This window comes from Eptesicus fuscus, chromosome 3 (genome assembly GCF_027574615.1).
Source record: "Eptesicus fuscus isolate TK198812 chromosome 3, DD_ASM_mEF_20220401, whole genome shotgun sequence".
NCBI classification, from domain to species: domain Eukaryota; kingdom Metazoa; phylum Chordata; class Mammalia; order Chiroptera; family Vespertilionidae; genus Eptesicus; species Eptesicus fuscus.
The window spans coordinates 12,116,788-12,142,881 of record NC_072475.1 but is presented as its reverse complement, the minus strand read 5'-3'; the positions used below and the strand labels follow the sequence as shown (position 1 = coordinate 12,142,881).

The following is a 26,094-nucleotide window of genomic DNA, read 5'->3' as shown; positions in this document are numbered from 1 at the left end:
AATAGCCCTGGCTGGTTTGGCTCAGTGGATAGAGCATTGGCCTGCGGACTGAAAGGTCCCAGGTTTGATTCCGGCCAAGGGCACATCCCTGGGTTGCGGGCTCAATCCCCAGTAGGGGATGTACTGGAGGCAGCAGATCAATGATTCTCTCTCATCATTGGTGTTTCACTCTCTCTCTCTCTCCCCCTCTCCCTTCCTCTCTGAAATCAATAAAGAAAAAAAAATTAGAATATAAATGCAAGGAAAATAAAAGAATACAGAGGACCAATAAAGAAGATCCAAAATCCAACTAAACGGTGTTAAGTAAACAGAGAAAACAAAAAGGGATAATTTTTTTAAAGAAAATTTCCTAGAGCTCAAGACAGATGTCAACATTGAAAGTACCAAGGAGATGAAAAAAGAGATAGAGGAAGATATAAACAAGTGGAAGAACATACAATGTTCATGGGTTGGTAGAATTAACATCATTAAAATGTCCATACTACCCAAAGCAATCTATAGATTCGATGCAATCCCTATTAAAACACTAATGGGTTATTTCGCAGATCTAGAACAAATACTCCAAAAATTTATATGGAACCAAAAAGGACCCTGATGAGCTGCAGCAATCCTAAGAAAGAACAATGCTGGAGGAATCACAATACCAGATATCAAGTTATACTACAAAGCCACTGTAATCAAAACAGCCTCATACTGGCACAAGAACAGGCATATAGATCAATGGAACAGAACAGAGACCCCAGAAATAGACCCAACCCATTACGCTCAGTTAATATTTGACAAAGTAGGCAAGAGCATACAATGAAGTTAAGACAATCTCGTCAATAAATGGTGCTAGGAAAATTTGTCAGATACATGCAAAAAATGAAACTAGCCCACCAACTTACACCATACACAAGTTTAACTCAAAATAGATAAAAGGCTTAAATGTAAGATGTGAAACCATAAAAATCCTAGAAGAAACCATTTTGAGGCAGCAAAATCTCAGACATCTCTCATAGCAATATGTTTGCCAATACAACTCTAGGACAAGAGAAACAAAAGAGAAAATAAAGAAATGGACTCAATCAAAATAAAAGCTCCTGCACAGCAAAAGAAACCATCAACAAAATGAAAAGGGAGTCCATTGTATGGGAGAACATATTTGCCAATGACACACCTGATAAAAGGTTAACATCCAAAATATATAAAGAACTCATACAACTTAACAAAAGGAAGACAAACAATCTAATCAAAAAATGGGCAAAGGACCTAAATAGACACTTCTCCAAACTGGACATAGAGATGACCAAGAGACATATGAAAAAATGCTCAAAGTCACTAATCATCAGAGATGCAAATTAAAACAACAGTGAGGTGTCACCTCACACCTGTCAGAATGCCTACCATCAACAAATCAACAAATGACATATGCTAGCGAGGATGTGGAGAAAAAGGAACCCTAGTACACTGCTGGTGGGAATGCAAACTGGCGCATTATGGAAAAAGTATGGAGTTTCCTCAAAAAATCAGATATGGAGCTTCCATTTGATCCTCTGATCCCACTTCTAGGAATATATCCTAAGAAACTTGAAACACCAATCAGAAAGAATATATGCACCCCTATGTTCATAGCGGCACAATTCACCATAGCTAAGATCAGGAAACAGCTCAAGTGCCCATCAGTAGACAAGTAGATAAAAAAAAAAAGCTGTGGTACATTTGCACCATGGAATACTATGCAGCAGTAAAAAAGGATCTAACTTACCCTTTGAGACAGCATGGAGGGACCTGGAGAGTATTATGCTAAGCGAAATAAGCCAGTCAGAGAAAGACATGTATTATATGAGGGAAGGCAGGGGAGGGTGGGGTTGGAGTGAGGGGTAAGAGATCAACCAAAGGACTTGTATGCATGCATATAAGCCTAACCAATGGACACAGAAAGTAGGGAGGTGAGGGCCTGTGCTGGGGGGTGGGAATGGACGGGGAGAGGTCAATGGGAGGAAAAGGAGACATATGTAATACTTTTAACAATAAAGAATTTATTAGCATAACCAATGGACACAGACACTGGGGCAGTAGGGGCTTGCCCAGGGTGGGAATGGCTGGAGGGGGGGTGGCAAACGGGGAAAAAGGAGACATATGTAAAACTTTAGACAATAAAGAAAAAATAATTTTAAAAAATAAAAGAATTCTTTTAAAAAGCTGTGGTACATTTACACCATGGAATGGAATACTATGCAGCAGTAAAAAAGGCCCTTACCCTTTGAGACAGCATGGAGGGACCTGGAGAGTATTATGTTAAGCGAAATAAGCCAGTCAGAGAAAGACACATGATCTCACTCATATGTGGAATCTAATGAACAAAATAAACTGATGAACAAAATAGATCCACAGACATAGAAGCATGGAACCGACTGTCAAATCTCAGAGGGAAGGCAGGGGTAGGTGGGAAGAGATCAACCAAAGAACTTATATGCATAATCCAAGGACATGAGAAAGTTAATCAAGGGAACACGAAGATATGGACTCTAGGAAAAAGTAGATTTCACCCAGGGGTGAAGAAATAAATCTTGATATAAAACCTGTGCACTAAACCCAGAAAGCAAGTATTCAGACCAGAATGGGAAATTTTTTAAAATATATTTTTATTGATTTTAGAGAGGAAGGGAGGATAGAAACATCAATGATGAGAGCATCATTGGTCGGCTGCCTCCTGCACGCCCCCTACTGGAGACCAAGCCCGCAACCCGGGACCCTTCAGTCTTCAGGCCAACACGCTATCCACCCAGCCAAACCAGATAGGGTGTGAAGAAATATTTTGGCAAAATATTTTTAATATCTCAACTTGCCCAAGGCATGAGGAAACAGGTACTTTGTTGGGACTGTCGTTTGGCAGAAGCTTTTAGAGGCTGGGATCTGGTAACATCTGTCACTAATTCCACTATCAAAAACTATTCCTACAAAAGTACTGACACATGAGCAGCATAAAGTAGTACATAAGAACACATGAGTGAAATTGCTTAGGTTCAAATTCCAGCTTCACTACTTGTCAGTTCTATACTCTTTCAGTTTCCTTGTTTACCAAATGGAAACACCTACTCAACAGGTTGTGAGGATAAAATAAAAGGTTCCATGTGAACCACCAGTATATAAGAAATAATCAGTTAACTTAGTAAATAATCTATCCACAAAACACTTGCCCATTGTGCACAAGGATCTTTACTGAACCACTTTAAAGTAATGAGAAATGGAAATAACTAGCATGATCCTATTTGTGTTTTTAAAAGATTACATTTGTATTTGTACATTTATATATATAAAAGTCTAAGCAATCGGCCGACTGGCCGGTAGGTATGATGCACACTAACCACCAGGGGGCAGACACTCAACACAGGAGCTGCTGAGTGACAGCAACTTTGCAGAGTGCCCTCTCGCACTCCGGGACCCCTCGAGGGATGTCGGACTGCTGATTTCGGCCCGATCCCCTCAGGCCAGGCCGAGGATCCCGCTCACTCCACAGATGCTCTTTGAGCCCCAGAGCCACCCCAGGTGCGGCCGGCTGGGGAGGGACCGTGGGAGGTTGGCTCCAGGGCATGTCCGGCCCATCTCGCCCAGTCCCACCCCACAGGCCACCTTCTAATTAATTTCCTTTCAATGTGCACGAATCCATGCACCGGGCCTCTAGTATATTTATACATGTAGAAAGAAACTAAAAGGAGAAAATAGGCCAGAGTGTTACATCTGGGGACTGAAGGGACAGGTTATTTCTGTGTGAAATTTTTATTGTGAACAACATGAGCTGTTTTATCCTTTAGGGAAAGAAAAAAGCAAACATCAGTATAAATCTTAGGGAGAAAGATAGGTGATCTTTATGAGCACACACAAATATTACATAAAAAACTTTTATTTTAATTTACTATACATGTTTAAATTTTAGGAAGCTACTAGGTAGATGCACTTTCATCTGCAGGTTTAGTTTGATCTTCAGTTACCTGTAAAAACATAAAATAGCTTTACTTTTCTAATAAGCAGTTTTCATTTTATCCTTTACCCACCATTTAAGATCATTCCATAGTCCTCTTACAATGACCTTTGCCTGTCTCCTTCAATAGTAATTATTACTGAAAGTTAAGTAGAAAGAGAAGAAAACTTATAAGGCCAAGTTCTCAATATAAATTATCAAGTAAAGCACAACTCCATTAAAAATATAACCATATAACCTGAGGCTATAGCTAGGCTTCTCCAGTTTGTCATTTTATTTTTCATCTATAAAATGAGTCATTAGAAATACACACACACACACACACACACACACACACACACACACACACATATATATATATATATATACACTAGAGGCCCGGTGCACGAAATTCGTGCACGGAGGGGGGTTGTCCCTCAGCCCAGCCTGTACCCTCTCCAATCTGGGACCCCTCAAGGGATGTTCGGGCCTAAACGGGCAGTCGGACATCCCTCTCACAATCCAAGACTGCTGGCTCCCAACTGCTTGCCTGCCTGCCTTCCTGATTGGCCCTAACCGCTTCTGCCTGCCAGCCTGATCACCCCCTAACCACTCTGCTGCCAGCCTGTTTGCCTCCAACTTCCCTCCTCTGCCGGCCTGCTCACCCCTAACTGCCCTCTCCTGCAGGGTTGATCACCTTCAACTATCCTCCCTTGCAGGCCTGGTCCTTCTCAACTGCCCTCCCTTGCAGGCCGGGTGCCTCCCAACTGCCCTCTCCTGCTGGCCATCTTGTGGTGGCCATCTTGTGTCCACATAGGGGCAGGATCTTTGACCACATGGGGGCAGCTATATTGTGTATTGCAGTGATGATCAATCTGCATAGTGCTCTTTTATTAGATAGGATAGAGGCCTGGTACAGGGGTGGGGGCCAGCTGGTTTGCCCTGAAGGGTGTCCCTGATCAGGGTGGGGTTCCCTTGGGGCGTGGGGCGGCCTGAGCGAGGGGCCTGTGGTGGTTTTCAGGCCGGTCATGCACCCTGGCAACGCAAGCAGAGGCCCTGGTATCTGGAATTTATTTTCCTTCTACAATTGAAACTTTGTAGCCTGGAGCAGAGCCAAGCCTGGGGCTCCCTCCGAGGCCGGCCGGCAGCCATTTGTGTTGGGGTTATAATTGAAACTTTGTTGCCTTAAGTGGGTGGGCCCGGCCAGGGTGTGTGGAAAGCTTTGCTTCCCCTGTTGCCGGTGGCAACCCTGGCCTGCTCTCTCAAGCTCCATTCTGCCGCCATTTGTTTGAATTTGTTTACCTTCTATAATTGAAACTTCGTAGCTTGAATGGAGGCTTAGGCCTGCAACGGCTGGCAGAAAGCTTGGCTTCCTCTGTTACCTAGGAAACCTTGCTCTCTGTGGCGGTAGCCATCTTGGTTTGGGTTAATTTGCATACTCGCTCTGATTGGATAGTGGGCGTGGCTTGTGGGCGTGGCTTGTGGGTGTGTCGGGGTATGGTCAATTTGCATATTTGTCTATTATAAAATAGGATATATATATATATAGATAGAGAGAGAGAGAGAGAGAGAGAGAGAGAGAGAAATAAAATGAATCATTAATGTAAGAAAAACACCAGCAGTACTGTGACAAGGTATTTAGGTATTTTAAAATCAATCTATTTTCTTGGGAGGTATAATTCTATTCTGAACATAGAATATTACAGGCTTAGTACTAATAGGTATCTGTATGTTCATACAGTAAGTCCTCACTTAATGACGTCAATAGGTTCTGCGACCTTACATCAAACTACGCATAAAGAAACCAATTATACTGTAGGCTAACTGATACAAACAACAGTTAAGTTTCTGTGGCATCTTATCTTTATAACAGAACGTTAAAATGAAGGAAACAACCTGCTGTATATTTACTCTATGTCACTCAGACACATCAATCAAACAGGACTAATCTATTCCTTATCACCCAAAAACCTGCTCACCTCCTGCATTAACTATTTCAATGAAGGCTCTACCCAGTTACCCATGCTGGGCATTGGAGAATCCAGTTCTCTTACTTGATAGTCAATCAACAGTCCTACTAACTCTGCCTTAGTAACTCTCACAGCCATTCTCGCTGCCGTGCCTGAACTTTAGAACTCACCATCTTCTATCTCCCTAAGAAGAGTGCTGACTTAAGTTGCAGCTACTTTCCATACCACCCCCAGAATGAGCTTTTAAATGAATCATCAGGAATAGCTGCCAATAGGTCACTTCCTGTTAAAATTCTCATGACCCCAATCACCTTCAGGAGGGGGATGCAAAAGCTAAGTCACCTTTAGGAGAGGAATGCAAATTCTAAATCGGGGAAGATGAGCCCTTGATACACTGTTTCAAAAAATTTCTTTGGACTCATCACCCACTCTACATGTGACTGTACATTCAGATTCCTCTTACATTCACCATGCTCTCCTTACCTCCATGCCTCTATACAAGTATCACCCCCAATGCACCCCCCAGCAAATTACCTGTCTGGCCCACTTTCATTCATCCTTTAAAACCAGCTTAAGAGACTCTGATTGCTGGGAACCCTCCTTAACCAACCCCCCAGCTTGGTTTGGGTTCCACTCCTCTGTGGGAGTCCCATAGGTACACCTGAACTGTCTGCTTATGTCTAGTTACTGCATTAAAGTAACTTCCTTGGAGAAAGTGAATTGATTTTATTCATTTTTGTATGCACAGGTCCTGCCATAAAACACTCAGTAAGTGCATGTTAGCTGAATCAATGAAACATGTTTAACCTTGTAGGGAGCAAGCAGCTCTAGGGTCAAGCCTCGGACTGACCTGTGGCAGGGCCACAAACAAGTCCTAGCCTTGAGGGCAGAGCTCTCCTAGCATAATTAAGCCTGACCTTGTAGCCCTCCCTAATTCCTTCCTAAGTAGTTAATGGGCTGTGGGAGGTGCAGCAAGTGTTGGCAAAACAAGAACATTTGTATACATGTTAATCTACCCTGTTTTAATCAGACTATAAAATAAAGCATTGGCTTGCAGGCTGGGTCTTTTGTGTCCTCATCCAGGCATGGGAGATCCACCGAGCCCCAGCTGTATTCTCTTGTCTGTCTTTTCTTCAATCCTTCACCACCCCTCCTCAGGTTCACCCTTGGCCATGCTGGCACAGCACATAACCTACTCTTTTTTTTTTTTTAATATATTTTATTGATTTTTTACAGAGAGGAAGGGAGAGGGATAGAGAGCTAGAAACATCCATGAGAGAGAAACATCGATCAGCTGCCTTCTGCACACCCCCTACTGGGGATGTGCCCGCAACCAAGGTACATGCCCTTGACCGGAATCAAACCTGGGACCTTTCAGTCCGCAGGCCGATGCTCTATCCACTGAACCAAACTGGTTTTGGCATAACCTACTCTTTTTAGACAAGCAAAATGGACAGAAGAAACCTGAACCAGAATAAATGTTTCTACTAGTCTAGGTTCCTAGGTCTGCTATTTTTCTGCATTTTTCCTTGCTTTAAAGTATTGTTATTATCCCTTCTTGAGTTTCCCTTAATTTACACTCATTCCTTCTCTTTCCTTCATCTAAAATGATCATTGTAACCAACCAAAGAGACAAAGTTATTCCATTCATTCAAATATACTCTCTCATCAAAATTACATAAATTTTACACAAAATCATTGTGACTAACAGTAAGTTCTACCTATAAATTTATTAATAAAAACTAAGTATAAACATCACCATAAAAATAATCAATAAATAATTATTGGGTAAGCCCCTGTATGTCAAATGTTGGGCTCAAAATTTGGGATTATACATACATAACAAGCCCTGAATGCGTTAACAGACTGAGGGTAAATGCACAAGCAAAAACAAGCAGAAAACAACATGAGGAGGTATATAATCATGCCGAAATTGTACAAATGGATATTTGGTAAGCAAGTACTCTGAGAACATTTCATGGAGAAGGTGAGACTTGGACGGGGTATTGAAGAGTGAGTAGGATGTAAATAGACAAAGAGAGAGTGGGAATGAAATCCAGATGGAAGAACAGTGGGGAAGAAATGAATAAACTTGAAGACAAGTTTGATGTGTGCTGATTAGTATGTTTGCAAGCTTGATGGAAAATTAGGGGAACTAGGAAAGGCTTCATGCAATGCGGCTGGATTACACAGGACAGCTATCAGAGAATTTAAGTAAAATATCAATGCTTAACCTATGAAAGGGTGAATAGGGATAGTAATGGTCAAGAAAAATCATCATTCCTACTTATGAAATCTAAATGGTAATGACAGCATAAACTACAAAAACACAAGTATTTAAATTTGTTTTTTCAGGACATTTGCACATTTAATGTGAATAGTCAATACAGCTTTAAAATACATCTGACAAATCTTAATCCTTAATGTTCATTAGGCATACAAAAATATTACTGTAAGACCCAATTAACACCATTACAACCTTTAAGAACTATTACTACTATATAGAATATTCTTATTTCTCTTCAAGTTCTATAGTATCATTTCCATAATATTAATAAACAAACTCAAAAGAGGATCACAAAGTACAATTTTTTTCTTGCCAAAATACTGCTGGGTAAACAACCACAAAACTGCTTTAGCTACTGAGACAACTAATTAATTTTTTCTTTCTCTTTTTTTGTTGTTGTTGCTTAATTTCAATAAATGTCTTTGTAGAAGAGTACTCACTGGCTGTCAAAAACACTTACCAATTTCCGAGACCTTTCCAACAGCTTAGTCCATATCGTAAAATGTGCCTTGAAAAGAAAAGATTTACTATGAAAAATAAATCAGTAAAGTTAAAATAAAAGGGGCTGAGTCTTTACATATATATACTAGAGGCCCGGTGCACAAAATTTGTGCATGGGTGGGGAGGGGATATGTCCCTCAGCCCAGCCTGCACCCTCTCCAATCTGGGACCTCTCAAGGAATGTCCGACTGCCCATTTAGGCCAGATCCCTCTCACAATTCAGGACTGCTGGCTCCCAACTGTTCACCTGCCTGCCTTCCTGACTGCCCCTAACCGCTTCTGCCTGCCAGCCTGATCACTCCCTAACCACTCCCCTGCCAGCCTATTTGCCCCTAACTGCCCTCCCCTGCAGGCCTGGTCACCCCTAACTGCCCTCCTCTGCAGGCCTGGTCACCCCTAACTGCCCTCCCCTGCAGGCCTGGTTGCCCACAACTGCTCTCCCCTGCAGGCCTGGGCCCCCCCAACTGCCCTTACCTGCAGGCCCAGTCACCCCCAACTTCCCTCCTCTGCCGGCTTGGTCACCCCTAACTGCCCTCCCCTGCAGGCCTGATTGCCCACAAATGCCCTCCCTTGCAGGCCTGGTCCCTCCCAACTGCCCTCCCTTGCAGGCCTGGTCCCTCCCAACTGGTCCCTCCCAAATGCCCTCCCTTGCAGGCCTGGTCCCTCCCAACTGCCCTCCCCTGCTGGCCATCTTGTGTCCACATGGGGACAGCCATCTTGTGTGTTGGAGTGATGGTCAATCTGCATATTACTTTTATTAGATAGGATAGAGGCCTGGTGCATGGGTGGGGGCCAGCTGGTTTGCCCTGAAGCGTGTCCCGGATCAGGGTGGGGGTTCCCTTGGGGTGTGGGGTGGCCTGGGCGAGGGGCCTGTGGTGGTTTGCAGGCTGGCCATGCCCCCCGGCGACCCAAGCGGAGGCCCTGGTATCTGGGATTTATTTATCTTCTACAATTGAAACTTTGTAGCCTGGAGTGGAGCCAAGCCTCCTGCTCACTCCTTGGTGGCAGCCATTTCTGTTGGGACTTATTTATCTTCTATAATTGAAACTTTGTAGCCTGGAGGCCAGGGCTGCAGAAGCTTGGCTTCCTCCATCGCCGGGAGCAACCCTAGCCTCCTGCTCTCTCCAGCTCCGTGGCTGCCGCCATTTTTGTTGGGATTTATTTATCTTCTATCATTGAAACTTTGTAGCATTGAGTGGAGGCCCGAGCCAGCAAGGGCAGGCGGAAAGCTTGGCTTCCTCCATTACTGGGGAAACCCAAGCCTCCCTCCTGCTCTCCGTGGCTGCAGCCATCTTGGTTGGGTTTATTTGCATATTTGCTCCTGGTTGGCTTTGAGGGCGTGGCTCGTGGGTATGGCGGATGTACGGTCAATTTGCATATTACTCTTTTATTAGATAGTGTGTATGTGTGTGTGTGTGTGTGTGTGTGTATATATATATATATATATATATATATATATATATACACATCCCCCCCTCCCAGAGAGGAAGGGAGAGGGAGAGATAGAAACATCAATGATGAGAGAGAATCACTGATCAGCTGTCTCCTGCATGCCCCATACTGGGGATTAAGCCCACAACGCAGGCATGTGCCCTTGACCAGAATTGAACCCGGGACCCTTCAGCCTGCAAGCCGACGCTCTATCCACTGAGTCAAACCAGCTAGGGTGGGACTGAGTTTTTATACAGGTTTTAAACAAAACAAACACATAGTAAGATATGTACACATATAATACCTTAATAAAAAAAATTGGAAAAATAAATAAATAAATAAAAACTACTAAAAAAAAAAAAACAAAACAAAAACAAACACATAAAAAGTTAGTCAGTACTAATGAGGCTAAATGATTATAAACATGGATTAGAGTAGGGGAAAAGGTACCATGCAGAATAGCTGCTTTGTTTAGCATTTAAGAAAAAGTCTTAAGCCCTGAATATGCCATTCTTCTTCTGCTGTTCTTAATCAGTACCATCACTGAAAGCATTCCTTATAATGGGAAGAAAAATCTGCCCCCTTGCCCATAGATTATGGTTCTTTCCTTAAGTAGCCAATTTCAACATGCTACAGGTCATTTTTCAAACCATAATCAAGCACAAGGAGAGGTTCATTAAGAACCAACTGTGACATCATCACACTGAAATGGCAGACCTAGAGGATTCAGCAAATTTTTACCCTCAAGAACAAGTAAAAATAAGAGACAATAGTAAAATTGTAGAGCTAATTTCCTTAATCCTTAACAATCGTATGTAGCAGAGGATTAATCAGAATTCATTAATAAAAACTGTCAAAGTGCCAGTTTTGACCACATCATGACCACATCAATTTTACTGAGTCAGTTGAAGGGGTTACTGAGGGACATGGGTGGGCCAGTGACCACTTCATAGTGAAGGAGCTGCTAAAACTTATAATAAAAGGTAAAATTACTAACTATGTACATGCCAATCCTTCTGGAGAAAAGACCAGTGTTGGTATGTTTAAAGGGAAAACCATGCCTGACTCAGGCAGAATGAACAGCTGGTGCAGAGACCTTACAGCAGGGGTGGGGAACATCCAGCCCTCGGGCCATATTAAGGCCCCAGAAATCATTTGGTCTGGCCTTGCCAAGGCAACCGCAGGTGGGACTCAAAATTCAATAAATCTAGGAGCTTTCTTCATAGCAGCATAAATTTCTATTAAGTGAATGATGTTATAAATACCAAAAAAATATAAGAAAAGAATTAGCAAGGGTGAGAGCAATATGGAACATGATAGGCTTTAGGTCATGAATAGACCATCAAAATTAGGAAGAGCATGCCAAAATAAGGCCAAAAGGCATTCCAGATCTTACCAGTGTGCACCCCAATATTCCTCGTGCACCCTCTCCTATACCAATTTGAAAGATTATAAATGCTATCTCTGTTTTCATTTTTCCAACTAATGCTTCTCCTTCAAATTATCTGTTTACATCCTGTTTTTAATTATCTGTTTATATCCCGTTTTTAATTATCTGTTTTTAAATCATAAACTCAAGTTCATAAAATATCATCATCATACAACTTAATGAAAATTAAAATGTTATGTCCTTCATATTGGTATAAAAATCAAGACTAACTCATATGTGGGATATAATGATCAACATAATTTAATGATCAAGAATAGATCCAGAGACAAATGGTAGGGGAGGGGGGCGGGGTTAGAGAGCAACCAAAGGACTTGTATGCATGCATATTAGCATAACCAATGGACACACACTGGGGCAGTGGGGGCCTGCCCAGGGTGGGAATGGCTGGGGGAAAGGAGACACATATAAAACTTTAGACAATAAAAAAAAAAATAATCAAGACCAGAATTACAGCCATACCCAAATTGGATGACCTGAAACTTTCACTTTACTTACTCTTAAGTGAACAGGTAAAGAGAGACCCTGGAATCTCCGTACAAGACTTGACCCGGTGGCCTGCAGATTGTGAACCGCTGACACTTCAAACTGGGAACAAATACTTGTTCTTGGAATAAGAGGGCCTTCGGTCACATCAATGAAGTCACCAAATCTGATTTGATTTTAAAAATAAACAAATAAAACCTCAAAATCAAATGATTTACAATACATTGGGAGGGGAGGGGGAATCTATCCATTCTCTTCATTGCTACGTCCCTAACCAAGAGCATTCTACATGTCTCGATTCAGTCTCCAATGGCCATGACATAAAAATCTCAAGTGAAGAAGCTAAACTTAAAGTTAAGTGAAACTTCTCCTAGATTAGCATTGATATAACTAGAGATTTTTAAGATCACTAAGCACATCATGCTATCAAGTGGATCCAATGTCTAAAACGGACAGCTTACAACTCACTGCAACAGAGTTTAGAATTCAGTATATAGGACAGAAACAAAGGAGTTTTCTAGAGAAAAAAGTTAAGTCCAAATCAAGAAAACATGAGGTTGAGTAAACAGTCGCTGACCATGAAGAGTTTGCATAATGCGTTGTCTTACCTCTCTCATCCCCAAGTCGGAAAGCACATTCCAGTTTAACTTACTTATATATATTATAAGTGTTAACTAATTAATCAGATTATCATGTGCAATTCATAATTATGGATATTTTGCTCAACTTCAAAATTATCTCTTAAAAATTACATTTTTAACAATGATTTTCAACCCTTGAGATGCAGAAATAAAAATAACAATAAAATGAGGAACAGAAACCACAACTGTTTCTGAAAATAATTTAAAACTCCCAATTACTACTATATCTAAACAACAAACAAAGCAATAAAATAAGGTAATGAGAGTAACAAAACAGGATACAAGTTCATCTTTTTTAGTTGTATTCTACATTCAGGTAGCAATAAAGCTAAACCTTACTATAAAATTAGCATAGCAGCCAATTTTTCTATTTTTACTTACCTGTGCAGCTTGACTATTCTCTCAGGATTCTGAGATGCTTTCTCTTCTATGAGATCTACTTTATACCTGAGAAGCAGCAAGAAAAATATTTTAATTATTAAAATACAAAAAGGAGCCCAGCCAGCGTGGCTCAGTGATTGAACCAGAAGATCAAGGGTTTGATTCCTGGTCAGGGCACATGCCCAGGTTGCAGCCTCGATCCCCAGTGATCAATGATTCTCTCTCATCATTTATGTTTCTCTTTCTCTTCCTCCCACTTCCTCTCTAAAATCAATAAAAATATATTTAAAAAAAAATACAAAAAGGAGTTTAAAGAAACCCTTTCTCGTCCTCCTCAGCCAATTTTTGAAAGAACGGTTTACATTTAGAATGGTTTACAGTCCACTTACTGCCACACTCCTTCTGCCAGAGTCCCAAGCATTACTGAGGGAGCCAACTCCCTTGCATACTTATACCTCCCAACCCACCTCAAAGAGATGCTCCTGTCCTCTGGGAGCCAAAGCCAAGCCCGATCACTGACACATGAACCACTCAAAACTCTTCTGATCTCTCAAACTTACCCCAAAACCATCTCCTCCCTCCCTCCCTCACACATTCAGTTAAGTTACCAAAGTCCTGCACACCTCTGCTAGACTCTGGCAGCTGAGTACGGGAAAGGCAAATCCTAGTGTACGTGGCATAAAAGCCTACAGTGCTGTCCACTAAGGTAGCTGTCCACTAAGGTAGCTATGGAACACTTACATGTAATCAGTCCTAACTGAAATGTGCCTCAGTGTAAAATACATACCAGATTCTGGAGACTTAGTATGAGAAGGAGAATATAAAATACCATTGCCATTTTTAATGTGGAAATAGCATTTTAAATATAGTTTAAATAAAATTTATGATCAACTTCACCTTTTTTAACTTTTTTTTAATGTAGCCTCTAGAAAATTTAAAGATAGCTCACATTATATTTCTCTCTCTATCTATCTCTCTAGAGAGATAGATAGATAGATAGATAGATATATAGATAGATATATAGATAGATAGATAGATATATAGATAGATAGATATAGATATATAGATATATTTATTATTGATTTCAAAGAGGGAGAGGGGGAGAGATATAGAAACATCAATGATGAGAGAGAATCATTGATTGGCTGCCTCCTGCACATCCCCAGCTGGGGATCGAGACCACAACCCAGGCATGTGCCCTTGACTGGAATAGAACCTGGGACCCTTCAGTCCACAGGCCGATGCTCTTATCCACTGAGCCAAACCAACTAGGGCAGCTCACATTTTATTCCTATTGGGTAGCATGACCCTAGAATTTTGGCATGGTGATTTGATATATTCTGATAATCCAAGGAATTTCTTATAGAATCAATGGTGGTTTGGTTCTATAGTACTATTTTTACTCTCATTCAGTTAAAACAGTGTATTAGTACTGGTTTCTAAATACACTGGTTCTAGAATATGCTAGAAAATAATGCTTTAAAAAAAGAGTTCAAAAGGTTAATATATTTGAAAATTATTGTTTTCTATATCCACTTTGGGAGGGTTTACAGTAAATTTTTTTATGCCACCATTCTCTGAATTCAGTATGTTTTTCAGCATATTAACTAATATCTTATGAAGAATACTCCTGTGGCATATCACTTTGAAAAATGCCAAGCCAGAGTATCAATTAAGGAGGTTTTCATGACTATTATAAGCTCAATTTTTTAATTTTTTTTCAACAAAATTTGCTTTTATTTATACTTTTTTTCCTGAATTTTTATATTCAGCTTTTAAGAATATAAAAAATATATATATATATATTTTTTCAATCCTCACCCGAGGATATTTTTCATTTATTTTCAGGGAGAGGGAGAGGGAGAGGAGGAGAGGGAGGGAGGGAGGGCGAGGGAGAGGGGGAGAAGGGGAGAGGGGGAGGTAGAAGGAGGGGGAGGGGGAGGGGGAGGGCGAGGGGGAGGGGAAGGGGAGGGGGGAGGGGAAGAGAGGGAGGTAGAGGGAGGGGGAGGGAGAGGGGGAGGGCGAGGGGGAGGGGAAGGGGAGGGGGGAGGGGAAGAGAGGGAGGTAGAGGGAGGGGGAGGGGGAGGGGAGGGGAGGGGGAGGGGAGGGGGAGGGGGAGGGGAGAGGGAGGGGGAGGGGAGAGGGAAAGGGAGAGGGAGAGAGGGAGAGAGGAGAGGGGAAGGGAGAGGGGGAGAGGGGGAGAGGGGGAGAGGGGGAGAGAGAGAAATATCAATGTGAGAGAGACATATCATTTGGTTGCCTTCCACTTTCACCCCAACCAGAGCTGGGACTTGACTGGGAATCGAACCATCGACCCTGCAGTGCGCAGGCCAATGCTCTAATTGTTGAACCACACCGGCCAAGGCAAGAACATAAAAATTCTTAAGAACTGAATTTTCTTCATTACATATAACTCTGGGAGGTTTAATTTCGCTTTAAAGGAAGCCAACACGTACCTGTTGTGTTGAAATATTTCTAATGCTACTTTTGCATCAACTTCCAGAGTTTCAAATGGGAGGTCTTTATAAATTAAAGTATTAGCATCTTTTGTGAAAGAACGTAGGTTCTCCTTAAAAATGAAAAGTATTAACATTTGTAACAATTTCCTTAAAAGTATTTCAACATAAAGCAAGTTAACTAAATTATATGTTTAATATTATAAATCCAACTAAAACAAAAGCAAACCAAATTTGTCAGGAAAGGAAGTTATTAATTTGCAATAATTAAGTATTTGGATCATGAAATATAGGGCTAGCAATTTCTCCCAACTCTACAAATTATAAAACTTGCAACTTATTTTTAATTAAGATATCAGCCTGTATTAATAATTATTAAAGATAATCCTATAAGAAATTTTAATAATTTCATTCAAATGAAATAACCTCCTATTTCATTCAAATGAAATAACCTTATATTTACTACAATGATATAACAAGTAGGAAGGCTAGTAAATAGTAAGATATAAAAGTCTATTTACACTATGAGTAAAATTAAGCTTTTTAAATGCACATGGAAAAATTGTTCATGTGATTCAGAAAGTTTCACTAGGAAATGTAATGCCATCTTTAGCCCTGTGTAAAATATACCAAACTGTACTGTGGGCATCCAAGTTTAAGGCTCTAGGCCAGGCGTCCTCAAACTACGTCCCGCGGGCCACATGCGGGTGTTTTTGCCGTTTTGGTTTTTTACTTCAAAATAAGGTATGTGCAGTGTGCATAGGAATTTGTTCATAGTTTTTTTTTAAACTATAGTCTGGCCCTCCAACGGTCTGAGGGACAGTGAACTGGCCCCCTGTTTCAAAAGTTTGAGGACCCCTGCTCTAGGCCCCGCACCAACACATCAACCAAGAGAGTTAATCTTCTATATTTTATATTCTGGTCATCTTGAAAACCAATATTTTAAGGAGCAGTAGAAACAATACAAGAAAGACAGCATTATAAGCAAAGGTCAAGCAGAACATAAAGCTTCCATACAACTGACCATACTGTTGTGAGTGCCTTCGTTCATATGTCTCTATCTTAAATACACTGAAATAGCAACAACATTAGATAGATAGATAGATAGATAGATAGATAGATAGATAGATAGATTCATTCCTTTAAATACCCTCAATTTGCAGTACCATTCAACAATACTAACATAGGAATCATTCTACCAAAGAAAAGCATGGACTCTAAAATTAATACTCCAAAGGGTATACTTACTTTTGTTGGCATCCACTCATCAAGCCTCTTATCCAAAACTACATCATAGCAGAAAGCTCCAGCAATTACTGTAAATCCAACCAAAATAAAAGCAAAGTCAGATCTGTTAGGGTATAGTTACCAATTTGCAACAACTGAATATTTTAACCATAAAATGAAGGGTTAGCAATCTCTCCCAACTCTACAAATTATAAAAATGTTACCAGTATCCCAGGTGCTTGCCAGAGTTCTACCAACTTTCCCCCATCCAGAAAATTAACTAGTTTTGTACTTAAAATCATTTATTGAGATTTTCAAATATTTTTGTTTGTACACACTTCTACGTTTTAAAAATGTGATCCTAGTACACATACTATTGCAAAATCCTAGTTTTATCAAAATTACAAAAAATATAAACTCTTTCATCTCCCCAAAATGATGGCCCTCTCCAAAGTCGTGGCCATTTCTGGTGACATAGTATAACCTAAGTTGTACTGTAGCTTTCTCTAGAAGTCTATTTATACTCCCATTTCGTCATCCTCCACACGTTCAACTTGGAAATAAATGCTTCAAGTGGTAAGAAATAAACACAGAGACAATTAAGTTACATGACATTTACATTCAAGAGAAACATTCTCCTCTATTACATTAATTATTGACTTCCATAATTAAATAGGGTGGATTTTGTTGCCCATAATAAATGGAATGTAGGTATGATGGTAATTTATACTAGATAAAAATACTAGATGTACCGGTTAATAATGCAGATTTTTTTCAATAGAGTTACACATATGTTGATATATATATGCGATTTGATATGTATGCTATTTTGTTGTATTGACAGCAAGCTTCAAAACTTCATATGTCAAATTTGCTGAAGGTGTTAACATCATAGACATTTTTACACTTAAAAATGTCGAATTTCATGCCAAAAAAAGAGCATTTGCGGGAAGTTTTAATTCATTACTTTATTTTGAAAAAAAAGTTATTGTATACTTCGGGAAGCTTATGGTGAACATGCTCCATCTCAAGATACTTGTGAATGCTGGTTTAAACACTTTAAAAGTGATGATTTTTATGTGAAAGACAAAGAACGTCCAGGTCAACTGAAAAAGTTTGAAGACAAACAATTACAAGCATTATTGGATGAAGATGCATGTCAAACTCAAAAAGAACTTGAAGAAAGATTAAACGCTGCTCAGCAAACAATTTCCGATCATTTACAATCAATGGGAAAGATTTTAATGGAAGGAAAATAGGCGCCACATCAACTGAACGAAAGACAAATGGAAAACCGAAAAGTAATCAGTAAAATGTTGCTTCAACGGCATGAAAGAAAGTCTTTTTTTCATCCAATTGTGACTGGCGATGAAAAGTGGATTTATTTTGAGAATCCAAAATGCACAGAATCATGGGTTGATCCAGGTCAACCATCAATATCGACTGCAAGGCCAAATAACTTTGGAAAGAAGACAATGCTCTGCGTTTGGTGGAATCAGGAAGGTGCGGTGTATTATGAGCTTCTAAAACCAGGTGAAACCATTAATAATGATCACTACTGACAACAAATAATCAATTTGAACCACTCTTTGATCGTGAAACGACCAGAATGGGCCAAAAGACACGGCAAAGTAATTTTGCTTCATGATAATGCACCATCACACACTTCAAAACCAGTTAAAGACACGTGAAAAGATCTTGCCTGGGAAGTATTAACCCACCCGCCGTATTCACCAGACCTTGCTCCTTCAGATTACCACTTGTTCCAATTGATGGCACACGAACTTTCTGAGCAGCACTTCAAAACATACGAAGAAATGGAAAATTGGGCCTCTGAATGGTCTGCCTCAAAACAAGAAAAGTTCTATTGGAACAGTATCCACAAATTACCTGAAAGATGGGGGAAATGTGTAGCTAATGATGGACATTACTTTGAATAAAGCACTTCTGATGTTCCTCTTGAAATTATCGTGTTTTCTTTGATTACAAAATCCGCCATTATTAACCAGTACACCTAGTAAATGAACTCTGTACAACAGCAAAGATAGGTACCAAAATATTCAAAGATTACAAAAAGTATATTTAAATGTGCACATTACCAGGCACTTCTGGAGCTCTGACCAAACTGACCAAGTATTCGTCTTTGAACGCCCTCTCGATCACACAGCCCATCATCATGGCACAAGACCGCCAATAAGCCTAGAAAAATAAATGTACAAAGATTCACTGAGATCTATTCAACATTAACATTCAGGGTGACTTCTGACTTAGGGAACATTTCTCAAATATCTGTCCATCCTCAGCACGTAGCAATAATGACCATCAGTCCATAACATTATCTATGCCAAGCTAAAACCACAGAAGAATGAAACACCAACTTCATGTTGTTAGCAATGTTTCTGTGCAAATTATCAGTCACTATGTTTATCAACCAATAGTTTTATTATCTGGTAGTAACTTTGCTTTTCACCCAGGATAAAGTTAACTTGTTAATAACCATATGCTAAAGTAAAATAAATATATTAACATATACCTGTCTATAACATATATAAATATGGAGGGAAAATTCAACTTTCTAGTATTATTTATGATTCCTATCCTATACCTAACATCATGTACATCACTCACATTAAACATATTTTCCAAAGCAACCTCATTTTCTCAGCACTTTTTGATCCACAGACATCCTCATACATTACAATGCAATGACCTTGTCAGAGTCATAGAGAAGCATGAGTCCTGCACACCTGCCCACCTTATGCCCCATACAAGCACTACTATAGCTGAGCACTGACTTTTATCAGCCCTTTTCCACATCTGAGGACAAGAGTGGGCTCACCTGGCTGTGTGGCAGACTGCTCCAGAATGTATTCTACAGAACCACATTGCATACACTAAAAATAAGTATAAACACGGGCCTTGAAAGCAAGTAGCAAAATGTACTTCTTCATCTATGCTACATAAATGTCTGTAATGTATGTTGAACTCCAGAGATAGAATGCCTAGGCTCAAATCCAGGCTCACCACTTCCTAAACTGGCAACCTTGGTCAAGCTAGTGAACCTCTCTTTGTCTCAGTTGATTTGTCTGGAAAATAGGGATAACACCACCTATTTTACAGGATTTTTATGAGGATTAAATGAGTTAATACCTATAAATCATCTAAGACAATACGTGATACATAATAAATATTCAATGTTGGCAATTACTATTATCTGTCATTTTCTTATTTATGTATTTCATTTCAATAAATAAATACCTAGTATTTGCCAGTTAAGGACAGAGTCCCATAGGGACAGGATCCCTGTCTTCACAAGGCCAAATTAAATATAATATTGTACCTAGAATTTAAATTAAAATATTATATCTAGAGACATTAGCCACGTGTTGTGAGGTTCTAGAGGAAAGAGTTAATTCCAACAAGAAGAAACTAAGGAGGTTCTACAAAGCTGGTGGCATTTTAAAAGATAAACAGGATTTTAATTGGGAGGAAAGAAAATACTCAGAGTTGAAGGAAGAGCTTCAACAAAGGCAAGTAGGATAGCACAGGATAAATTATGACCAAGTCCTCTAATGTAGCCGGAGCAAAGAGGAAGTGGAAAGACGCAGTGGGAGGTGAGGCTCGAAGGTAGGCTGAGGTCAGATCACACAGGTCAGTTCCTGGAAAGTCATGTGAACAGTTACGTAGGCAAGTTCTTTAGGGGTAAGTGACATGAACCTTAGTCATGTCACTTAATAAAACTCTTATAGTACTATTAAGAAGGCTTTATTATTAAAAAAAATAATAATAATTGCCGAAACCGGTTTGGCTCAGTGGATAGAGCGTCGGTCTTCGGACTGAAAGGTCCCAGGTTCAATTCCGGTCAAGGGCATGTGCATTGGTTGCGGGCACATCCCCAGTAGGGGGTGTGCAGGAGGCAGCTGATCGATGTTTCTCTCTCATCGATGTTTCTAGCTTTCTATCCCTCTCCCTTCCTCTCTGTAAAAAATCAATAAAATATATTTTAAAAAATAATAATAATAATAATAAGGGGGGGGGTGGTCGGAGGCAGAGAGTTAAAAAGTTCTTGAAATAATCCAGAGAAGATGGTCAAAGATTGTATTCCAACAGTAGCATGGGAATGAAATCACTCACTATATAGAGGGTGATCAGTAAGTGTCAATTGAACAAAGACATAAATGTAAAAGGCATGCCATATCATTTCCACAAATCAAAATACAGAGAAATGGATGCTACTGGTATTATCTAAACTATGACAATGCCTAATCTAACAAGTAAAACACAATCTAGTACAGGACATTTGACCTTGGTTATATTTGCACATTTCATATTCCACAGAGAATAGATTTTCCTAAAAAGGAGAAGAAAAACACTGGGTGTGAGGGAGGGGGAAAGAGAATACGGAAACAGAAATACCTTATTAACTTCTCCTGGATCACGATCTTTGAAAGTAAGAAACTGAATTTCACAGGGCTTTGTCAAAGGCTTATACATGTCCCACGGCTGTCCGTCGACAAGAGCCAGAATGGACTTCTTGCAGTACCACTCACTTAAATCTAGAAATTTAAAATAGATTGAAGGTTAAAATCTAACAAAATTCAAAGTGAGAAACTACATGTTTAAGTGCTACATTATGAAATAAAACAATAAAAGGCAAGATTCTGCAAGTTGTCTTTTGGGGGGGGGGGACATAAAAGTATTATATATTACATCTGTAACCAATAAAAAAATACTACCCAACCCACCCAATATATTGTTGCTTATTAACAAAAGTATCCAAACCATTTACAAAACTCATTAAGGCTGAGTCAAGTTTGAAATTAACTTGTCAATCATTAATTAATAAAACAATTTTCCAAGAGCTACACTGAAATATTCAGAGAGCAGCAGCATGGATACATTCGGATATATGCACACACAACTTAGAAGGAAAAACGTATAACTATACTTTCACAGTAAATCTGTTCTAGGTGTGTTTGGCGTCTTGCTCCCAAACTCTCTCTTGCTTCCCTAATTGATGGTTTTCGAGTACATAGCTACTCAAAACAGTGGTCACACTACAGGGTCTAAATTATCATCCACTACATCAATGCCATAAAGGCAGGGATCGTGTCCATTCTTGCTCACTCATCAGCATGTCCAGAGCCTAGCACCAGGCCTGAAATGTACAAGGTACTCAGCATAACTTCACTGACGGACAGAAGGTATGAATGACAAGCAAGCCTCAGGGCAGGGGTCATGCTGAGTGTGGTTCAGAAGCTTCATTCATCTCTACTCGATGTGAATAAAGTTCCTTAAGGGCCTGAGCTTCTCATATCCTCCTCTGTAATCCGAACACCTATCACATAGCAGAGGGTCAATAAATGCTCAAAAAACAAATAAGTAAACCATTATCATAAACACTAATTCAAATGCCAGAGTAAACAAACACTGAGAGTGTAAACTTTATGGGCCAACTTAAGCTGATAACTAAAGTCACTTAAATGGAGTCATTACCGAATTTTTCCAAAAGTTTGAACAATGAAGCTAGTCATCTACATGAGTGAGCACATGGGTGTATAACTATTTGGGGTGGGGGCATTCTAAATTTAAATACTACCAGTTCTACCAAAGCTACTATACAAGCATTCTGATCAAAAATAAAAACACAGCGGTCCCGTTCCCTTCGTTGCCACACCACATCACACACAACAAACATGTTTACCCCAATCACATCCACCACAAGTGCATTTCCACGCTCACAGTTACCACATACGTGCAAATGTACACAAAAACACAGCACACAAAGAGGCAAGTGGTAAGGAGATCATTTAAGTTAGCCTCTGAGGACTAGGAAGGAAAAGAAGCCAAACTAGCTGGTCACTGCAGCCAGGGTAGTCCCTTTACCCCAAATGCTTTACTGAGACCCTCATGGTGACTGAGGGCCGCCTAAAAGGGACAAGCTAGCCCGACCAGTGTGGCTCGGTGGTTGAGCGTCAACCTATGAACCAGATGGTCACGGTTCAATCCTCAGTCAGGGCACATGCCCCGGTGTCGGGCTTGATCCCCAGTGTGGGGCGTGCAGGAGGCAGCCAATCAATGAATCTCTCTCATCATTGATGTTTCTCTCTCTCTACCTCCACCCTTCTCCCTTCCTCTCTGATATCAATACAATTTAAATACATAAATAAATAAAAATAAAAGGGACAAGCTAGCCCGACCAGTGTGGCTCGGTGGTTGAGCATCAACCTATGAATCAGGAGGTCATGGTTCAATTCTCCCCGGGGTCAGGCCTGATCCCCAGTGTGGGGTGTGCAGGAGGCAGCCGATCAATGAATCTCTCTCATCATTGATGTTTCTATCTCTCTGTCCCACCCACCCTTCTCCCTTCCTCTCTGAAATCAATAAAATTTAAATACATAAATAAAAATAAAAGGGGAAAGATAATAGTAACCATGTTTTCAGGTCCGCCCTCTTCTACCCTAGACTTGGCCAGATCCAAACAAATACTAGCACCATCTGGGCATGATAGGACCAACCTTTGGAGACCCCCAGTACCCCCAGGATCTGGACCTTCCGGGGACCTTCAGAGAGCAGCCCCAGCATCCTCTCCCCGCCCAGCTTCGGTGAGAACGGGGAACACTGGGCCCTGCCTCGTTACTTACGCATGGCACAACTGTAAGGCGTGGAGACGTTTTTATTCATCACAAACGTGGTGCCGGGGTCCGTTTTCCCAACGAGTTTAACCTCGATCTTCTCGACCCGGGGAGTCAGTGATGACTGCCTGTCTTTCTCTCTATTAAAGACATCGTTCTGCATTTCTACCAGTTGGGCCGGTGACAGCTGAGAAGCTGCTGATGTTGCTATACATCCTGCGTAGAGATGACGATACAGTAAGGACGCGGAAGAAAGGAATAACCCTGTGGGGCTCCCGCCTCACCATCTTCCTACAACAAGGAAATGGACGGGACACAACGGACTGGTACACGCCGTCGGCCCCAATGCGTGCGGCAACCAAACGAAACCACTTTTCCTGCATTCATCCTGGGGACGCCCTCCAGCCCTGACCCACGCCTGGACTCCGACTTGGCGCTGTCGCCGCCGGATCCGCAGGTCCCGCCGATTTCCTCGGTCCTGTTCCCGCCCGTGATTTACAATGAGGGGCAAACAGGGACCAGGAAAGGGAGCCAAAACTAGGGCCGTCGCTGGGAAGGTGAGCCAAGCGGTCGCTGTGATAAGGTCTTGGGGAGGCCCCACGCCAAAAGTACCCATATCTGGGCGCGAAATGCTGAGCTTCTTTTTAAAAACTCCCAATAGCAGGGCTTGGCAAGGCGAGTCGAGTACTGCAATGGGGAACAAGGACATGGTGCCCCGGGACATGGTGGGCTCCTTTCCAGAGGCTCCCCCAAGCTCCGACAGCGACCCGCCTCCGACCTCCGCGACCCCCTGACGCCCAGGGATCTGCACCCTCAGGCCCGGAGGGGGCGGCCGCCGCAACCGGGACTTAGAGCCTCCTCCGGGCCTCCCGGGACCCGCCTCCGGCCCAATCCGGGCAGACCCCATCCTCGAAGCCTCGCTGCCCGTCCCCACGGCCGCTGAAACTCACTCCAGCCAGCGCCGCCCCCGGGGACGGCCCGCCAGAGCCGCGGCCCCCAGAACCCCACGGCCATCGCTTCCGTTCCGGCCGCAGGTGCCGCCGCGCGTAGGTCCTCCTGGGTCCTCCTTCCCCCCCGGAAACACTGAGCGCGCACTCGGGTTCCGGGGACAGTCCCGTTCCGGACCCGCGCTCGGGCTGCGCGCCGCCGTCAAGGGGGCGGGATCGCGGCTTCCCAGGAGCCATCGCCCAAGGTCTGGCGCTCGTTGCAGGGGTGCGGAGGGGGACGAGGAGGTGCTGAGCCCCTCGGGCTCTGCGGGGGTCGAGTGTCTGTTTTGGAGCCGCGCTGCGTGCCACACGCGTCCTCACCCTCCACCGTCTGCGGGTTCGAGCCCGGCCCACGAGCGAAGTGCTTGCTTCCCGCAAACAATATACTTCTGGCGAGACACGTCGGCGAAAGATAGCTTCCGTTTACTCTTGCTTTCGTGGTCAGCCCGGCTGGCCACGCTGATGACATCTTCTAGTTCGTGGCTTAACTCTCGGTTTTGCAAGGATGGGTTTTTGGGTCGCCTGCACCGGCTTTGCGCCCGGGTACTCCCATTTATTTAGCCAGAATGTCTCTTGTTCACTTAATAGATTTTTGAGAGTCCCTAGCTGGTTGGATTCCGGGTAAGGGCACATGCCTGGGTTGCGGGCTCGATCCCAAGTGGGAGGGGTACAGGAGGCAGTCAATCAATGGTTCTTTCATCATTGGTGTTTCTATCTCTCTCCCCCTCTCCCTTCCTCTCTGAAATTAATTTAAAAAAACATTTTTTTAAATAGATATCTGAGTGAATGAATGAAGGAACGAATGCCCTTACAAAAAGTTGCAGAGCAACTAATTTCGTTGTCATACCAGAGTGTTACTGCTGTTGAAGTAAGCATTCCATTGGTAAAGTGTGAAAATGCTCTTATTCAGCTCTAGCTGGTTTGGCTCATTGGGTAGAGCATCTGCCTGGAAGCTCAAGGGTCCCAGGTTTGATTCCAGTCAAGGGCACATACATGCCCAGGGTTGTGGGCTCGATCCCCAGTAGGGGGCGTGCAGGGAGCAACCAGTCAATGATTCTCATCATTGATGTTTCTCTCTCCCTTTCCCTTCCTCTGTGAAGTCAGTAAGATATGTTTTTTTCTAAAAAAAAAGAAATGCTTTTATTCAAAGTTGTTCAATGCTGTGACTTTTCTCGAGGCGTGCAAATTGACAAATTCAGCCCTTGGCCTTTTCCCCCTCTGCTCTTTGACTTGCAATGGGAATATACTACCACCAGGGGGAAGCACCGAGCTAAGGAACATGTGCTGTAATAAAACGGGGAACTGGGCTAAAATGGTTATAAGGCACAAACTCCAGTTATTAGATAAAAATACTAGGGATGTAATGTATAACATGGCGACTATCATTAACAGTGCTGTGTTGTATATTTGAGAGCTGCTAAGAGAGTAAGTCCTTAAAGTTCTCATTACAAGGAAGAAAAATTTTTATTACTTTATGAAGTGATGGATGTTAACTAAACTTATTGATTTTGCAACATGTACCTTAAACCTAAGCAGTGTTGCATATCACTTATAAAACTGAAATTTAAAAAAGACCCATACCTACAGAGATCTGTCTCCGTGGCCCGGAATTTATTTCACAGCTGCTCAGGGAAAGTGTAATTATCTTCACTTTTAAAGTGAGAGATGCAACTGTTTTTATCCAAATATTTGATTTTACATTT

At 41.7% G+C, this 26,094-nt stretch overlaps 1 protein-coding gene across 1 annotated transcript; it reads right to left on the bottom strand.

Annotated features, from left to right (window-relative positions):
* Positions 1-3,870: 3,870 nt before the first annotated feature.
* MRPL39 (mitochondrial ribosomal protein L39) lies at positions 3,871-24,497 on the bottom strand. The gene is made up of 10 exons (XM_054713646.1): positions 24,356-24,497; positions 23,415-23,621; positions 21,187-21,326; positions 18,870-18,969; positions 16,792-16,859; positions 15,544-15,656; positions 13,088-13,153; positions 12,078-12,231; positions 8,661-8,708; positions 3,871-3,974 (listed from the first exon to the last, which is right to left on the bottom strand). Exons 1-10 carry the CDS (start codon positions 24,417-24,419, stop codon positions 3,927-3,929), a joined length of 1,008 nt encoding a protein of 335 aa, XP_054569621.1. The 5' UTR covers positions 24,420-24,497; the 3' UTR covers positions 3,871-3,926.
* Between the last annotated feature and the right edge of the window lie 1,597 nt (positions 24,498-26,094).

Excerpts from the sequence above, each read along its gene's own strand:
- MRPL39 (XM_054713646.1), bottom strand. The coding sequence starts at position 24,419 with ATGGCCGTGGGGTTCTGGGGGCCGCGGCTCTGGCGGGCCGTCCCCGGG. Across the intron at positions 15,657-16,791 it reads ATGAGTGGATGCCAACAAAA|GAGAACCTACGTTCTTTCAC; the intron begins GTAAGTATACCC and ends TTCATTTTTAAG. Across the intron at positions 3,975-8,660 it reads TGGAAAGGTCTCGGAAATTG|GTAACTGAAGATCAAACTAA; the intron begins GTAAGTGTTTTT and ends ATGTTTTTACAG.